This window comes from Pundamilia nyererei, unplaced genomic scaffold, assembly GCF_000239375.1.
Source record: "Pundamilia nyererei isolate P.nyererei 1_Seehausen unplaced genomic scaffold, PunNye1.0 scaffold00033, whole genome shotgun sequence".
NCBI classification, from domain to species: domain Eukaryota; kingdom Metazoa; phylum Chordata; class Actinopteri; order Cichliformes; family Cichlidae; genus Pundamilia; species Pundamilia nyererei.
In genome coordinates this window covers 3,170,499-3,189,743 of record NW_005187434.1, presented here as the reverse complement: position 1 = coordinate 3,189,743, position 19,245 = coordinate 3,170,499, and the positions used below count along the sequence as shown (strand labels likewise).

At 39.6% G+C, this 19,245-nt stretch overlaps 1 protein-coding gene across 3 annotated transcripts; it reads right to left on the bottom strand.

Annotated features, from left to right (window-relative positions):
- Positions 1 to 4,771: 4,771 nt before the first annotated feature.
- zbtb34 (zinc finger and BTB domain containing 34) lies at positions 4,772 to 19,015 on the bottom strand. Of its 3 annotated transcripts, none has more exons than XM_005729540.1 (3): positions 18,704 to 19,015; positions 12,462 to 12,524; positions 4,772 to 11,383 (listed from the first exon to the last, which is right to left on the bottom strand). In XM_005729540.1, the coding sequence occupies exons 2-3, from the start codon at positions 12,462 to 12,464 to the stop codon at positions 9,821 to 9,823; spliced, it is 1,566 nt and encodes a 521-aa protein (XP_005729597.1). In that variant the 5' UTR covers positions 12,465 to 12,524; positions 18,704 to 19,015; the 3' UTR covers positions 4,772 to 9,820. The 3 variants fall into 3 exon arrangements, with proteins under 3 accessions (XP_005729597.1, XP_005729598.1, XP_005729596.1); XM_005729541.1 differs by having other exon boundaries at positions 12,462 to 12,519; XM_005729539.1 differs by lacking the exon at positions 12,462 to 12,524.
- Between the last annotated feature and the right edge of the window lie 230 nt (positions 19,016 to 19,245).

Genomic DNA, 19,245 nt, shown 5'->3' with positions numbered 1-19,245 from the left:
TGTATGTCTATCCCAGTGTGTGTATTTTCTGATGGCTGATGATTATCCTGAGCCGTGTCACAAAGCTCAAATCGTCTGAAAATAGTTTCTTCGGCTTGAAAATGGACCTATAATGACAGTCACCAGAGCCCGTTTGAGATGAACCACATCATGGATGTGCAACTGACAAATCAGTAGCAACTGTGTGATACTGTTGTGTTAATATGGACCAAAATCCCTCAGGAATCTTTGCAATACCTTGAATCTATGCCACAAACAATTAAGGCAGTTCTGGAGGCAAAACGGGCTCTGGCCTGGTGCTACCAAGATTTACCTAACAAAGGGGCAGATGACTGTAAGTTGTGGCCAAATCGCTTATCACAAAGACAGCCTCTAAACCGTAAGTTTCCTGTGAGTCAAAATGACCTGATCATGAATCAACGTCATTGAAACAGCTTGACTTAGTTTTAATAAAGGAAAATATGAACAACATAAAAGGGTTTCTGTGGGAAAAGGAGTGGTTTCTGGGAATCTGACAGAGGTTCCTCTCACTCTCATTTTTTTTTTTTTTTGTTAATCTCATGCCAGCTCACGAAGACGCTAACTCACAAGTTACAAAAGGTTTATTTAAAAAGCTGTTACAGATGCTACAAAGGTTGCTTTGGAACCTTTTCAGCCGAGACTCAACAAATCTATTTAAATGATATCATTCCGAGCAAATGGTACATTTAAACAAAACACCCCGCCCCCCACCACCACAAGATTTCACACATGATTAACCATCAGAGTGGTTTCTCATTAAAACTCACTTTAGCCGATCTCACTGCATTTCTGTCTTGCTTTAGTTGGCATAAAAATGCACTATCCACATAAACAGATGTATTCTGCATGTATTCAGTTACTTCTTCATTAGTTCAACCAGTTCCAACTTTCTGTTGTATCAGGTAAAGATAAAAGACACTTTTTGAAAAGTTTGACAGAGTTTTGAGGCTTTAAGCTTATATTTGTCCTCTAATCACTTCCAGTCTTCTCTGGTTCCTGAAGAGAAGTCCCCAGTTTGCAGTTATGTTCACTAGCTCTGGGCCTTTTTTAAGATTGTTTTTCCACAGCAGCAGGACTGCAGGTGTTATTCATAGCAATGACAATGGTATTACTGTATCTCTAGTGCCACAGTAAATGTTCTTGTTCCCAGCAGAGCCTTTGACTTGCCACCTTTAGGAAAAACACACATGGATTTAAGGATGACGCAGTATTCTCATCACCTGTGCTTTCTGTGGCTCCACACGTCAAAAAATAAGCTTATTAGGTCATTTTTGATATTAAAAGTGTGCATTTTTTATATGTCAATATTCCAAAGGCATACATATAAGAAAGTAGAAATTCAGAGATTCCCCAACTAACAAAAATGGCCAAAGATTTCATGTGAAAGGGTGAGAGCAGAGCAACAGCTATAAGAAGATAAAGTGTACTATATTTCCAAAACTATTCACTCAGCCATTCAAATCATTGGTAGGGTCAGGGGGCGGAGGGTACCCTGCATCCAAGCCTTACCTAACAAAGTGCAATGCAAAGCACTGGATGCAGTGGTGCATTGAATGCTGCCACTGGACTCTAGAGTTCCTCCATCTGACAATCTGATGGACAATGGTACTTGTCTAAATGTGAACTGCATCGTAAAGTTTGGTGAATCAGGGATTGTGGTGTGGGGTTGTTTTTCAGTAGTTGGGCTTTTAGTGAAAAGACCTCCTAATGCTTGGGGATAACAAGTAAAGATGGGAATTGATAAGAATTAAGTGATTCTGATTTCATTACCGATATCACTTATCCATTAGATTTCTTGTCAGTTCTCTTAGCGATTCTCATTGAGTTCTCCCTGGCTCCTCTTTGAGAGTCACCACCATCTCTAAGCAGCATATCAAATACATTACATTCATGCAAGTGAATTACATGCTGTGTGGTAAATGTTTCTGCATGTTGGAGGTATTTCTCCTCTTGTTGTGATCAGTGTTGGGGACATTAGTAAAAAAAAAGTCATGTATTACATCGAAAACTTTTTTTAAGGACAAAGCAGTATGTTACATAATTACTCCCAGGAGAAGGTAATTTGTTATATTACTTACTCCCTACATTAGTTTCACGTTTCTTTGTAAAAAATGACCTGAAACACATAATTGCCATTTATCAATATTAAACTAGAGGCTACAGTCGCACACACCAACACAAATCCTTATCCGAAGGAGGAGACACATACTGTATGATCCTTGTCTTAGTATTTAGGTATGAACACAAAGCAAAGATGAAAACCAGCACAAAGAGACATTTAAGCAATCGCCACAGTGATTCTGCTTTAGAAACATGAACAGGTAGAACTGAAGGCTGCAGCCTGACTGCTCATCTGTTTGTTACCTGTTGAAGCTCAGGGTCTGTCTCCAGGGCTGGGTTTAGCGTTCACTCAGGAAATGTTACTCTGGGTTCTTGGCTAGCTTACCGTTAGCATGCAGATGTTTGCAAAGAGCCAGAGTTGTGTTAGCAGCATAATGCAGTTGTTTCTGTCCTGGATACAGTTTGCATTTTACCATCGCACTCTCATCCTTTTGTGCAATAAAAATAGTCATGCACACATGCATGCTGTAGACTGTCTATTTTCCTCCTCCAACACACAAACTGAAATCAGACGATTGTAGCAAGTGCAAGTAGAATGATAAGAAGAATCGATAAGCAGGCAGACTAACAATTCTAAGGAACAGTAATTAACTTTCACATAGCTTCTGTAATATGAAGATATTAAGAAAGATTGTAACCTTGCCTTGTGGTGGACTGCTTACTTTTCGTAACATCTATTCAGTCACATACTACTGGGCCTAAAGAGTTATGGTACTGTTTCGAGTCAGGAGGACAGATGTCAACTTTGCTGAGTTGTTAGTTAGGTTCCTTTAAACAAGAAATTCATTCAAACAAGACCTGTATTACAGAATAAAGTCCTTTTTTTCTTTAAAAAGACTCCATCACTTATCTTTCATATATAACACTTTGGGATTAAGTGAGGAGGTAAGTCAGGAGTATCTGTGAACTCTAGGCCGTAGCTGAGTCTTCGCGGCCTTTGTGGAGATGATACAAGGCAACTATTCATGACTGAGCCAACAACTTGTCCAACAAACACCCAGCAATCAGATTCTAACTCCAAAACTGTCATATTGACACTAATGAAACAGCTACCCACTATTTACTCGGATCCAGCTCAGTTTGTGTTACGAAGCCGCAATACATCATACTCACAGAATGCAGCAAAAGACGCCTTGTGGAAACGGGACTACCTCTGGGTTCCTGGCCTTGTATTTTGTGGTTCTTTTTATTCTCTTATTCCACTGAACAGAGCACTTTAGGGTGTTATTTTAGGATCACATGTCTTTGCAGTCCTATAACGCTGTCATTTAAATAATTCGTCCAATTTATTAAAACCTCCAGCAACGAGTGATGCATCACCTACTGCCAAGTATTGTGTTATTTACTTACCAAAGATAATTGAAGTTTATGTCAAACTGATACAAACTGCCTGACAGCGTGGTAAACAAATTCAAAAGAAAGCTTAATCAGCATTCTTGCACAAGCTCACACAGAATTAATGAATGATTAAGGTCTCCTATTCTTGCTTGTACGTACACACATATAAAACCCATAACTACATGGTGCGTATGCAGCTAGTGTAATAATCCCTACAACATAGTATTTGATCCTTGTCTTTGTCACACGTGCCAATAAGGAGAATATCTCTGGATTTTGGAAAAGACAAAACAAGGAATTTTAAGACATCACTTTGATCTGTGGTTTTCACTATTTACTGTTCAGGGTATCTGCCAGTGTATTTAACGCCAAGGGGCTCAATTTTTCCATGTGTGAGGCAGCTGTTGAAATGGCAATGGAAGTTAAATGTGTTACCCGTTCAGAAACACTGCAAAAGTCAAAGCGTTCTAGTCGTCAGCATTTGTCTCACACATCCTTAATATTTCTAATGTGCCGTCAACCATCCAGGCTACAGGTTGAAGCACGCCGTGTAATGCATAGCAACGCCTGAATGGAAACGAGTGTAACGTGTGCCTATGTAACTGCCAGATCAACTTGTGATACATGTTCTAGGCCTTTTCCTTTCTGTGAAAGAGCCCACACAGGTTTAACATGCACTCAGAGCTCACCGAGGTGCAACAGAGGAAGCTGACAATGTTTTATCACAAAAGCAACACACATGTCAGACACTCACATTTGTGAAGGTTTCGCACATGTGCACTATCATTTAATGTATACATTACTCCCATGACCTTAACACAGTACGGACAGGAAGAACAAACAGTTCAGTTGGGTAAAGACTCTGACTGGTGATAAATGTATCAAAATATTTGAGACTAATCAGGTTTATTGTTTTATGTTTTTCAACTTCTACAAGCATCACAAAAAATCATTTTAAAAGTGAAATTAAATTTCCCTGTTTTCAGTGACAAAGAATCTGACACACTCTCCTTTCTATGACTCTCCAAACTAATCAGTAACCTTTTGATACTGACATAACTGATATTATATTATTCTCTAGCTCCCTCTTGAGGGTAAAAGTTGCACATGCGTAACAAAGAATCACTGCAGTGCATTTTAACATTGTTCAACATAATAAATAAAGAAAGGGTGGGTGAGTAGAGTTCTCCTTTTCCCCGTTTTCTAAGAAAAGCGTTAATATTAAATAACTGATAGATCAGTTCAGTTAAGAGAAACAAAACAAAATAAAAAAAGACAAAGCAGAGCCAAATCAGCGTCTTTATTTTACAAACGCATTATTCTATTGACATTTTTTATATAATAAAAAAGCAATTTACAAGCTTAAGAACCAAAATGAAGCAGCACTGAATGATTATGAGTAAAATATATAATTTGAATAAATATATTTTATTTCATGCTATAAAATAAATTCATAAATGGCAATAGATACAACATCAGCTCTAGCTAGCTTCATTTACTTCATAGTTGTACAAAACAGTAGAGTTCTGAGGTTCACAGTTGGGTTGTGAGGTTGTGTGTAGAGTGGACAAAACAGGAGCGGAGGCATTTCTGCTATCATGGTTCAGTTCGTGGGCTCAAATGCACCTCATGCTTCAGCTCTGTGGAAAATATGGGCTCATTGAGACCTTGAGGCAGAATGTTTGGGAACAACTGACTGAGGACTTGTTTCCCCACCTGAAGAGAAGTGCACAATTATACTACGGACATATGGTAGAACGTATGTCCAGTGAGACCACTTTTAATGCTATATACCCTGAGTTCTACTTTTTTTTTTATGTTGTTTTTTGCCTTGTCACCAAATGCACACGAACCAGAGACATACTAGTGCAGAGTTAGGGGGGATTCAAAAACGAAAAGGAACAACAGGTAGACTGAAAACGTCCCCTCTGATCCTGAACAACTGCACCTACTGTCTCGGAGCCTGAGGAGCAAAAGGAGACCACTGAACTTCAACATAGCAACAGAGAGCCCGCTCCCAAACAGTGGCTATATAGCCCAAAATCCCTTTCATTATTTCACTCAGCTGGAGGTGCAACTCTGAACAGTGCCACTGAGTTTGATGACTGAATCACGCGCTCAGTTCTCGTGTTGCAGTTTACCAACTACCACTGGATTTTCAATTGAGCATTTCAACGCGTTTTCACTTTCATATTTTTTTTTTCTAAAAACAAGAAGTCAACCTGTCCAGAGTTTCAGAAAATATATAAAAAATAAATCGATATCAAATTGTCCTGGTCCTACTTCAATTCAACAGCTCCCTGACTTTCAGTTTGTTTGATACATGACAGGCCAATATTTCAAAAGGTTTGATGATCCCAATACACCACTTTCACTTTCAAAAAGGTTATTGCTTCTCCTTTTTCAAAAAAAAAAAAAAAAAAATACACAGTGGACAGAAACTGACAGAAAAGCTATGGAAGACTTACGATTTCTTTTCTAAGCCTGTATCAGTGTTTGTAAACTACCTGAAGTGAGTTTCTTACAAAAGGAACAGGACGAGTTGCAAGTTTGCAAAAAAAAAAAATTATCAAAAAAACAAAGAAAAAAAAAAACACAAAGTAGTCTGACAGCCTTGTAAACACTTCTTTTTGAATACTTGTGGCCCAAAATGCATATCCTGTCGCTCTCAGCGAGGTGGAACTACAAGCTGACGAAGAGGGTCCATTCGAGTGTCTATCAAGTTTAGTTGGTTTTTGTAGGTGTGTACTGCCACGTACATAACTATGATACATGAATAACATTTAAACAATTACGCCCCTGTTCACCTACAACAAAAACATGGACTTGCTTGCTGAGGACAGAAAACTGAATTTCAAAGCACCATTCGAGGGGAGAGGTCCTTACAGAAGTGATTGAGGCCTTTAAGATAACTGAGTCCCTAACAGGTAACTACAGAGATAAAGGAGACTCATCGGATAGAACTGGTATGTACTTTTAACCAAAAAACAACAACAAAAAGTAAGTGCACAATCAATGACAGGAAAAAAAAAGTTTTAAAAAAATTGGCAATTGTACACAATTTTTTGGCTGAGCAGCGTGCAATTCAGCTACAGTATATGTAGGTAAGATATTTTTCTGCACAAATACTCAGTTTACTATCAGCTAAATATCCTGTCTGTTCTCATGTGTCTCCTGTCTCTACTTAAATGCATAAACTACAGTACATTGATTAGATTGTCCTCGGTCGTTAAAGAGGAGGGGATTTAGTATAGCCTCTGACTATGGGGCAGCGGCTTGCAGGGAACAAGTTTGCCTCATCTGATTGTAATCAAATGCTACAAAATCAGTTACGCTTTAAAATCAGTTGCCCATCATGTCACAGATTAATAAAATAAAATAAAAATCCAGTGATAGCAAGTGAAAATTAGGGGTAGAGCTTAAGTAGACTAGTACAAAATGGACAAGAATGACATGACTTAATTTCTATTCATTCTTGGCTCCACTTCACAATAAAAGATGCAGCCATATTTCATCATAATCTCCCCATTTATTCCATTCCAAAAGTAAAGAGGCACAAAAATCCAAGTGCCAGAATCTAAAACATAAAGCTTGTGGCAAGGCACTAAGTTTAAGATGCCACTTGTTGTGAAGCAGTCTCTCTTTTTTACACTGGCTTTAAACAATTACATTACCTACTGCACAACTTTTATACCTTGTTTTTATGGCTTAGTATTGTTATGTTATTTATGACTCTGCTACTTAATTTCTGCTTGTTCATTTATTTATTTTCTACACAAGTGATTGTTATAAACTGGGAAACATACATTCTTTTGCAAATTGCAATGAATTAGTCTTACATTAAATTAAGAACCTATTCTTCCTAACGAGCATTCAATTACACAATCCAGCCAAAATTTACCAGAAAAAAAAAATCATCCCCTATTAGTCTTTGGTGTTGTCTTTTGGCACAAAAATATTTTAGCAGTTTGTACCCTATTCACAAAACCTTGCTGATAATATTCCAAGAAGAAATGCTTGTTTTTTTTTTTGTCTTCAAATAAAGGGCAAGAATTATCGTAGTGAGGTTAACATGAATCAGAAACTGATTTTGTTGAGGTCAGATCAGCTGGCAACCCTGCGCACATCGCCCGCTGACAAAAATATACTTGACTTGGAAAACATTAATCTAAAAAAGTACTGTATATGCTGACAGACAGACATTGGTGATGATGATTAAGAGTGTTTGTGATAAATTCGTACACTAAAGACAATGAAAAGCTAGCTATACCGATTTTGCAAAATTATCCAAATTTTGGTTTGTCGATGAGTAAAGACGACGTATGCACATTCAAAGGAATAAAAAGGACTGCACTCTTAATATAAAATCTGACATAAGCAACAAAACACAAGATTCTCCCACCAAATGCACACAACGTAGGAAATAATATGAAAACTATAAAATTGTCAATCAATTCTCAATTCATTGACACAAATTCAGCATGGACCAGTTGGGACAAAATAAAAGCATAAAGCAGGTGCTCTTCAAAAATAAAGGCATTAACCAGCTGGATGGCGAGTAAGAAAGCAAAAATAGCACAAAAGGAACCACCCAGCTGAGCTTTAAATTAGCAAATTCTAATCATCAACCAGGCCTTTTAAGTGCCTTTTAAATGTGAATATGAATTTTTAAATCACAATGGAAATAAATCTCTATATTCCCACAACACCCCATCCCCGTAATTCAAATAGTATAGATAAAATGCAATGTTACCATATATGTGACTTGTAGCCAAAAGTATTTATGTGATTGCAGAGTCTCATCAAAGCTCAAGACATTTTTACTCAGAGTAAAAATCATCACAATTAAGACAGATTAGCACATTTTATTACTGGGACAGCACTCACCCAAACTGCTAACTCTGCAAAGTGCATCGATACTTTGGATCATCAGCTACCTCTTAAAACATTTACCTCTTAACCTTGACAATACCATAAAGTGGGCTTGACAAAATGAGGAAAACGTGTTACAAGTCTGCACCTGACCCTGAACAATGCAGAAAATGAATATCACAGATTAACTGTCCAATTGTAGAGGACACAATGGAAAACAAACCCATAGCTCTTTCAAATAATGGAAGAAAAACCATGTCACAATGGCTGAGATTCCTTTGTTCTTTCTGCTTGCATATTGTTCAGACTAGTATATTATAGTGATTTAGGTGAACACATCCAGAGCTGTTCCTGGTGTGCTGAGTTTACAATGAGTACTCCCTGCCTCTGTTAGACACTGAGTATCAAACTGGAACCCCAGGAAAAAACAAAAACATATACAATAGTTCTGAATAAACCTCATACAGGGGATATAGAGGAATACAAATTACTTCACTGTATGGATGAGATTCATCCATTACATGGATGGCAGCATCTAAAACCACGCCTAGGCTGACAGAGTGAGATCTCCAGTAGTGATGAGAGATAAAATCCTGAAGTGTTTTGAAGAAAAAAAATTTTATCTTGAAAAATAACAGAGAAATGTCTCTTACTCTGCTCTCCATATTTGCCCAATAGCACACAAGTAGGCCAGCAAGCTTTCTACTCATAACATAGCACCTTCTTAATCATGTTATCCTGGCTAACCATGAAACATTTGACAAGGACTTTGTCCCTAATCCATACAATCAGCAAGGAATATTTCCCCTAAGTATCAAGGCTTTGTGTTGAAAGAATATTCTTTACAGGGTTTGGCAATAAGATACTGTACAAAAAACCTAGAACGGATTTTAAACGTTGAACACATCTGTGCCTGTTAGGTTCTTGGCTATGAGGTAGAACCTGGTGAGTTTCATTTAAGTTAAAATACTGTCTATTATGAGTATGTAGTTGCATCATGAGGTATTGAACGGATATGTCACACGAAGCTTTGCACTGGCAGAAAAATCATTCCTTGTGTGTAAGTGGCCTCCTGTGGCCACATGTGCAAAAACAGGTTAGGTAAAAAGGTGATATGACAAGCATCTTACCAGAGCTTTCACATTATCAATTATTGCAACATGCCTATATAACTCTGTAAATATGTTTTAAAAAACATGGAAAGATAAAAAGAGAAATCAATCCGGGGGTCTTGATTATTGGGACCACCTTAAAAATAGTAAGTCGTTACTCCCTTTACTTGAAAGAATCCGATTTCTATAAAGCACCCATTTTCTCTCTGTATTTAGCATCTAACTTTCACAAAACTGACAGAAACCCTCGATGAAAGAAAGGTCCATAGTAGCGGGAGCTGATTCAAAAAGAGGAGAGTCCTTTAAATTGCGCTGAAATAAACATTTCTTAAAGCTTCCTTAACCTGAAGCAGGACCTAAAAATCACATCTTGATGCTTGAGCCTCCTCTGGACTGCACTTTGAACTCTCCTCCATTTCATTGGCTGGTGCCTCTTCTGCATATTGTGCCTCAAAGGCCATCCCCTCAGACGTATCTTCTTGGTCCTTCTGACCTGAGCTTCCCTCCATCCTCTCTGGAGAGTCCATGTGATTGCTGCCCTCTGATGCTCCCAGGTGCTTCTTCCTCAGGTGCTGGTTAAGGGTGCCCTGAAATGGGAAGCATTTCCCACAGATCTGACAGTGAAAGGGCTTGTTGTCCGTGTGGCCACGGATGTGGTACTCCAGCTGGTCTTTCCTTGTGTACTTCTTGCCACAGAATTTACAAACAAATGGGGTGATTCCCATGTGCAGGCGCATGTGGCGGTCCAGGCTCCCTTTCTGATTGAAGGTCTTTCCACAGTAGATGCAAATGAGTCTCTCATTGTAAGGGTACCACTGGCTCCGTAGGCTACGTTCTCGCACATCGTTCTCCAACCCTGTGGGTCCCACAGTTGATTCGCCATCGTCTGAGCCTGGTTTAATATGACTCAGCATCCCTGCGGGGATAGCCAACGGGCGCTTTGCCCTGGCTCGGCCACCTCTGAAGCCACTGAGAATGGAGCGGGAAGGACTGGTGTTGCTGAGGTTGACAAAGCACGGGGAGGACAGCCCTGAGTAAGAATAGGAAGCAGGCTGGATTACAGGACCATAAGAGCCCACAGTGACAGCCACTACCTGGTCTCCATCCACCAACTCTGTGTGATAGCCATCATCACCAGCTGAGGAACTGTCTGAATAAGTGGGCCTATCGGTCTTTTCTATCTTCACATGCACATCTGTTACTTGCCCATCTTTGCCAATCAGTTCCACTTGCTCTGTTTCTCCCTCCACGGGCGCATCGTGCTCTGACACACTATCACTACTGCCACGATCCGAGTGGCCTTCCTCTTGCTGCTGTCTCACCCGGCCCAGGCTTTTTCCTCCCAGCTCCAAGCGCACTTCATTCCCTGCCTGAGTCTGTCGGGAGTAGTAAGGGGGGGAGATCTGGGTGGGATTTATGAAGAGGTTGCTGTCATTGACCCCGTTGCGGCTAGTCTGCAAGCTGTCTTTCCCTGGGCTGCTGACACTAACTGGGAGGCTGATCTTGGAATGGAGGCTCTCCAGGATTTGGGTGCACTTGTCAATGATTGCCTGCATTTGCAGAAAGCTGGCAGCGGTGAGAAAACTGATAATATCTTTGAGCTGCAGGGACATGTGACCTGTGTAGCAGAAAGCAAGAAGCTGTTCAAACACCTCAGGGCTTTTGATGACTGAAATGGAAAGGCCACTCATGGTGCTCAAAGCTGAGTGGTCACGGAAGTAGGGTGAACTAGCTGCCAGCACGGCCTTGTGGGCTCGAAAGGGCTGGCCCTGAACGTGAACAATGATGTCGCACAGCTTCCCTTGCAGCCGCAACTCATTGAGTTGGGTCAGAACAGTGTTGCTGAACTCCGGCACATCAAACTCGATGTAGCTGCCGTCGTCCATTTCTTGTATACGTTTCTCCAGTTTGTTGACAGCCTGATGGGAGAAGAAAAAAGACAAAATATCAGATGTTGTCATATTAAACTGCAACATTTTAATAGCTTCAAGGTACAAAAAAGCACTGGGCCATGTATACACTCAGCTTTGTGCAGAAACTAATGCCATGTCATTCAAGCCCTGCACTAAATCATACCTTCATTAACACTATAATGTTAAGTAGGTTTAAACTGCTCCTCAAAGCATTTTTAAAATTTGACAAAAAATGAAATCCACTATCAGACAAGCAGGAGAAAATGGATGGATAGATTCCAATTTCTTTCAAGTTCACTCTTTACCCTAACAACCTTCAAACATTCAAGATTTTATGCTTTTCTCATTGGCATTAACCACCAACATGAATATGTGAATAATAATTGTGTTAATTACATATGCATTAGGGTGATTAATATATAATATAATATAATACTAATATATAGACTAATATATCTGCTACAGGCAACTGGATGAATTGACTACCAGTTGGTTTTTGGTTGCACTGCATGCACACACACACACACACGGTTGTCTAGGAATGCAACTGTTGCTGCCAGTTGCTGGACTGATTGTGACATGTAAAATTTTAACTTAGGTACCTTACCAAAGCCATTTCTTAATAGCCATTTCTCAACCTGTATGTGCACACACATGCTGTTTAAAAGCAGCACAAACTGAGTGCTTAATACAATGTGAAAAAAGATGCTTGGTTGAACCACGTAGCTCACTTAAATTTTTGCCAAAACAGTGCCCCTGCAATAAATTACAGCAACGAGGCAATTATTAGATTCTCAGCCATGGCTTTGGGTTGGCTGTGGATCACGAGGTAAAGCAGGTTACCTACTAATCGGAAAGTCGGTGGTTCAAAACCTGAATAATCCAGTCTGCTGGCTAAAGTATCCTTGGGCAAGATACGAACCCCAAGTTGCTCTCCAAGTTGTTCAGTGTAGTGTGAATGGTTGTGAATTTTAGATTGAACACACTTAGGTGTAGAAAGAAACTCTGGATGAATGAGGCATGTTTTATGGAGTGTTTTGAGTGTTTGAGTAGAAAAGTGCTATATAAGAACCAGTCCATTTACCATTTATTTCTTCTGATGTGACTGTTAGATAATCCTCTGTCAGGTTTTCCCAGTCTGTCTGTGCTGTGGATGACACATCAACTCGCTTTAGTTTCAATTTGGGAACGTCTCCTCTAAAAACGTTCTATCAATTTCTTGGACATTAGTGCAGTAGGACATGTGAAGCAGAGAGAAGATAAGAGACTACAGTTGTTGACAACACCTGAGCCTACTGTAAATTTATATCTAAAACCCAGATGGACAGACACCAAAAAGATCCCAAATGTCAGTAATTATGATAAAGGGAAGTTAGTCCTGGCCAGAGCACTTGCAACTGTACTGCTCAGTTGCAGATAAACCACCAAACAAACAATTCATTTCAACAGATATGATCAAAAGAAGACAATGAGATGAAACCATGTTTTTGAAGTAATGTCTGGACGGTAGGTGCTTTGAAAATGAACAATGTGGAATCTGATTTCATTCTTTCAGCTCTGAAGAATGTAGCATTATCATGGGAAGATCTCAAAAGCTCTCTAAAATCTTCAGAAAATAATTACGTAAAAACCTCAGAGAAGAGCTTCAAGTCATTTGAAAAAAAGTCATTTCACTGTAAGTACAAACGGCTACAAGTGAGCTCAAACAGCTGCCAGTTTGTCCAGACTTGCTGCTCTGCTGACATGCATTTACAGTTATAAAGCGACACAATGCACTTGACCTGCATGGGAAGCAAGCTAAGAAACAGCCCTTGCAAACTAAGGCCTGACAGTAAATACAACATCACACTTTCTGGAAAAATGTGCTCTGGTGAAACAAGGAGAGGTGTATATCGAAAGTAAAGTCAAACACAGACCAGAGACAGCTTTTCAAGAAAACAACATCATAACAACACTCAAACACAATAGTGGAAATACCTTAGGAAATGGGCAACTTGCTGAATCAGCTATGAATTTTGAATCATCTCGAAAACTGGTTGACGTTAATTTAAAACATTTTGTTCAAAACTGCTTCCATTTTTGACCAAAGTTGCCTACCAGAGTCTGGTGGACAATTAGGCAATAATGTCTACATTTACTTCTAGGGAGCTGCTCAAGTACTGTATAGTCCATAGTAGTGTAAAGTAGGAGTGCTGGATATCTTGGTAATTTTCTTGGAAGGCAACATGTAAAGTTAATAAAGTTTAATTATTATTGAATAGAGAATTTCAGTTTCCCATGCTTTATCCTATAGTTTAATGTCTTTAAACTTCCTTACATTTACTACTTACTCGCTGCTGCTAGTAAAGAGGGAGTTGAAAGTAAAGTAACTCTAAGAAATGAAAGTGATAGAGAGATTATGTTCCTGTGTCCCGCATACACTGACTGCATTGTGCTATATCAGGCAGTTAGTCGTGCCATAAAGATATGTGTATACCTTGTTTGGCAGAGAAAGAAGAAAATCTGGTTCTGCCTGGAAGATGAGCGCAAGATAACCGTTCTTAAAAATAAAAACCTTTTTTTATACCTAACACGAGCATGAGGAAGTACGCCGTCTTTTAAATTTGCTGTTTGAGCTGTTCTTTCTTGATGAGCACACCTCCAATAGCTAAATTAAAAGGTTTACAACCTAAAAGTTACAACTTTCAGGGTTTCACTTTCATGCCCCCATCAAAGTGGAGGGGCCAATGTTGACAACTGGCACACTAAGCTTCAACAATAATATATTGATTTAAGGTGGATTAAAAAGTATCAACAAATGGAAATCCTGCCTTCCTAGACAAACTAGTTAAACAACACTGGGAACACTTCTGTTTGTAAAAGCGAATACATTTATCTTGCAAACCTTAACTGGTGTGTCAGTTCTCCAGAATAGACTTCCTCCCTCTCAACTCCATCTGCCCTTAAATAATCTATCCCTCTGCACCTCCTCCATCCCTCCTGCCCCCTTGCTGGCAATTCAGCATGATCTTCTGTGCATTTAGTCCCTGTCAGCACTTTGGGAACATAAACACTTTATCTAGTTGCCAAAGCGTGCCAAGACACCTGTCCAACAAACCATATGTCGTGATCCTGGTTTAGGAAAGGAGAAGTGGTAACAAAACATAAAGAACCCTAAAGCAGACATGCATTAGTTTCACTTCCTCCATAGGCAGCATTCAAATACAACATCTTCATACACATGCGCAAAAAAAAAAAAAAAAAAAAAAAAAAAAAAGATTCTAGCAATGGCTGCCAACAGCATGCATGTGAGAAGGAGCCAAGTGGAAGGGCAGCCAAAGAATGCATGCTCAGTAGTTGAGATGCACATGCTGAGTGAGGGTCACATGCTTGGCTCACATGGGAAAGCTGAAAATGTTTAAACTCAGCTCAAAAATTACATCTGTGGCTCGAGTTCCTTGTCTGGTAATAGACCAATCTGATAGAGCTGCTTCATGTAGGCAGGTAAAAAAGAAAGGGATATTTTACATAACCAAAACATCAGCGTAACAGTGATGGAAAGATGTCACACAAAGTTTGGATTCTAAAATGCTGCCATTTCACTGAAAGTCTAAGTCAGCAGGCAAACACTGTATGCTTTCTTCAACATCAGGACAGAAGTGCCTCACAAGCAAAAGGCTCGGGGAGCATTTTTAATGAGATTTAAAAAAAAAAAAAAAAGTATATATATATATATATATATATATACACACAAAAGTAAACTAGATTGTGATCCACCTAGGGGAGGGTACGATGTGAGACTCTTAGGAGTGAAAATAAGGCACATTCTGAAAAACGTTAAGGCTTAGTAAAATATCAGAAAGCAGAGCTAAATATTGGATGCTTAGCCTTTGGGTGTCTTCGCTTATTAAATTTGTTTGCAGTACATAAGTGGAATTCAAGAAAATGCTCATCCTTCGTTTCTGCCTACTCACATGCTTATGAGATGAACACAGTGGAAAACTTTATAGTAGAAACCATCCATATCTATAATCTTACTGCACTCCCCCACACACACACACAAAGTACTTACATTCATAAACCACTAATGAGGAACAATTGACTAACACAATCATACAGCAATGTAAGCATTCACATGACTTGTTGGTGACAGTGTGCTCCCCAAAGATAAGATTCCAGATAACATACGAGGAGGTTAATGTTATCGTTCCTTTTTCATCATATGCATTCACTACAAGCAGCAGCTGAAGAATTTAGTTAGGAGTAACTAACCTTAGCACTACAGGTAAGGATATTTGTGTTTAGTCGATTAATTCTTTACTGTAACAATGCTTCTTTGCAATACATCTTGTAATTTTGGAAAGTTTGCTTATTTCCTCTTAAATGGTGCCATGTTCCTATAGAAAATGAATTTTTGGGTTGAGCAGCAGAGATAAGTATATGCGTTGCACCCATGAAAAACTTGGCAAATCTTCTCTGCCAGTGCCAAACAGCTTATTCTGTAATTGACTCTTGTTTGGTGTTGTTTATTAGATTGGATTATTAAAACATGAAGAAATGAGAGTTATTGGCAGTTCTACAATTCATTAAAGCCCATTTTAAATTAGTACCTACTTGGATGGACTCGACTCCTCTCAGATCAACTGGTTTTCCATTACAATTTAGTGCCTCCTGATTCGTGCGGTCATTATCATGGCAACGTGTAGGAGCTTGCCACGACATAATTAACTCATTCACTGCCAGCCATTGGCAGTGAATGAGTTAAACCCATTGACTCATTCACTGCAATTGACGGCTATAGACGTCAATGGCAGTGAATGAGTTAATATGCGACAGGAATGTTACAAAAAAGGTGGATGTCAAGGCAAGAACATACCTGATGTTTGGTCTGTGGCTTTTCATCAGACTCACGGAAAACAAAAATGGCGGTTTTGATTTTCGTCAACTAGACGCTCTCATGACTCATCCTAGTGACACTACTGACCAGCTAATCGGTGCAGTCTGACGACGAGACATTTTAGAACCTGCTTGGATTCCCTGAAAACCTGGTCAAGCAGGTACTAAAAAATTACCTGGTACCAGGTACTTGGACCTGGACAGCCAGAGGGGCTGTGTTGATCACTCTGGCACAAACTGCACACCCAGGTTTATCACACAAGTGTTTAACGGGATTCGGGTCAGGACTGCAGGAAACCCATTCAACCCTCTCCATTCCCAAACCACTCTGTCAAGTTTTTCATGGGTGCAACCAACATCCTTGACTCAGCAGCTCAACCCACAAATGCATTTTCCTTACAAAGGCGTCATCATTTAGGGGGGAATAAACAGGGTTTCAAGCAGTATAATCTTTATCGCTATTGCAGTGTTACAACAATTATTGATCCACACACAACCTTGTCCAGTAAAATTTGCACAAACTGTTTGTGCCAGGTTTAGTTAAAGGGCAACCCAGTTCACACAAACAACAATACTTTATGACTTTTCCTTTTCTGGATCAGTTGTCACGCATTCCCTGACAAATTTTCTACATCATATGAACAGCACTTTTAATGACCAGCAGCAATTAGCTGAGCCATCACTTCACTACACTGTATTTATACCTGGAGCAAATCTACAGTTCTTATACTGTTACAACTACTGATGGTAGCAAAGCAGTTATCGAATGTCTACATTTTACTTTGTTATAAATACTGTACAATTTAATAAGACAATTTAAGGAAATGCATGAGAAAATATTAGAGTTTAGGTTATAATATAAAAGAACATCAACACAGTAACATTTATATAAAGAATTGAGAGATAAACATCACAAATCATGACAAAAACACAGTGGAGAAATTATTATTATTATGAAATTTGCATGGCACTGTAATGTAACTGAAACAGACAAAATTACTACAGGCAGTCACTATATTGCCCCAATAATCTTCTAAATGACCAGCTTACAACACAGAGCTGTTTTAGCATATAACAATGTACACAGCTAACTCTCCTGCTAACTGTCTTGTGTTTCATAACGCAATATTGCTGCTTCTCCAAAACAGAAAGCAAAGCAAAAAAAACAAAACAAAAGCGGACAGTTGGGCGGGTTTAAACCATATTGCCAACTCTAACAGTATTAGTCCCACTCTGATCTAACATGACTCGTAATATATATGATATTACTACTGTTTCCCGATATAGTTATTAACGAATAACACAAGTTGGTGGTTTCTTTGTAAATTATCAACACATTTAAATGGAAAATATAAGACAACAGCAATAAGCACAAGTGCTTGGTGACAATGAACCCAGGTATTCCTTATAATGTGTCTGACAGCTCGCCATGATGTCTCTGCACTTTGCCCTTCACAGTTGTAACATCACTATGAGTTAGTAGGCACCGACTTTTCCAAAGAGCCCTGCTACATTGATATGTTCTTTAGTCTTTATGTTTAAAACCTGCCTTATGAAAACGAAATTAGATGCAGGCTACTATCTGATATGTAAAATAAATGGGGGACCGATGCCACCCTGGGAACGAACAATAGGGTTAAAAATAAATCGTACAGTTACAGCTAATTTGGTGCGTTAACTTATTATGAGCTCCCTTTACCTGTGTCACCCTGGTATGTGCATGGGAGAATATTAGCATGCAGCGCCTATCTAACCGCACATGCATGTCTTTCCATTGCGGAGCCAATGCAGGGTGTCTCAAACTTTAATGCAAACGCTTCGTTGATAGTTACTGATTTGGGGGGGTCTACTCTGCGGAGCAGCTAATGTTAGCGCTAGCTTGACAATTTACAGCCACCGGCTTTCTGTTTACATCTCCCCTGCTTCTCACTTCTGCGGTATCTTCTAGTTAGATTAAGGTGGGTTACAAATTTGCTTCAGTTCACCGGGCCGAGACATCCAAAAGTATCAAGCACCGCTCAAGCAGCGGCTAACTAGCCACATTAGCTACCCTAGAATCGAGCTTTATTCCAGAAAAAATACATAACTTTCAAAGAGACTTTATTCCTGTGTAAGCTAACGAGCTGAACACGTTTTCTGTGGCTTTAAAAAAGCTTGACACCCTCACACGATTTAACTAGGCAACAACGTCGAACACGGGCATAAACTATGTAGGCTGTCATATGAAAGCGGTATCATGCTAGTTAGCTTATGCTAACAGAACTAGCTTTAGGAGCAACCGCTCAGTAGCGACCAGTGCTAGCTAGGAGCTAACGTTAACTAGCAATTAGTTGCTAGCGGTCGCGGGTAATAACTCCTCATTATTCACACTGCGAGAGCACAGAAGAGCCGACTTTACAAGCGTATTTATGGTCACCAGTCCATGCCAGATCTTAAGTCCACCAAACTCACCGTCTTGCAGATTAGCATTAAACGTTGTCCATTCCCTTCAGTGGTTCGCTAACGCTACAGCCAGGCCTCCCCCCCTCTCTAGTCCAGATGTGTCAGACAGTTGCTGCTGCAATTTTTGCATCAACAGGAAGTGTTCTTTAGGCTCTTTACATTCATTCTATCAGCGTGGTTTGCAGCAGCCCCTCCCTTGCTTCATGTCAGCGTTGCATACTGTAACATCGTGTTCCCAGTATAGAACGTGATGGAGGACGCGCACAGGCGGAAAAATAAATGTAAAGTAACCCACAGTCGCGCTCTGATTGTTTTCTACAGATAACGTGGCTATACATTCTCTTATACGTCTACGCCCATAACGCGGCAGTGTACGTCAGATTCGCGTGCTTTCACTTTTGCTAAGCTCTAAAAAGTAAATCTTGTAAATTTGGTAAAACTATCGTTTGCTTTATTGGAATCAAGTTATACCGGCACTTTCCAGCTGTGTAGAGACCCCCACCTCCCCCCTCCGCCCCCAAGATGCACACACACACACACACACACACACA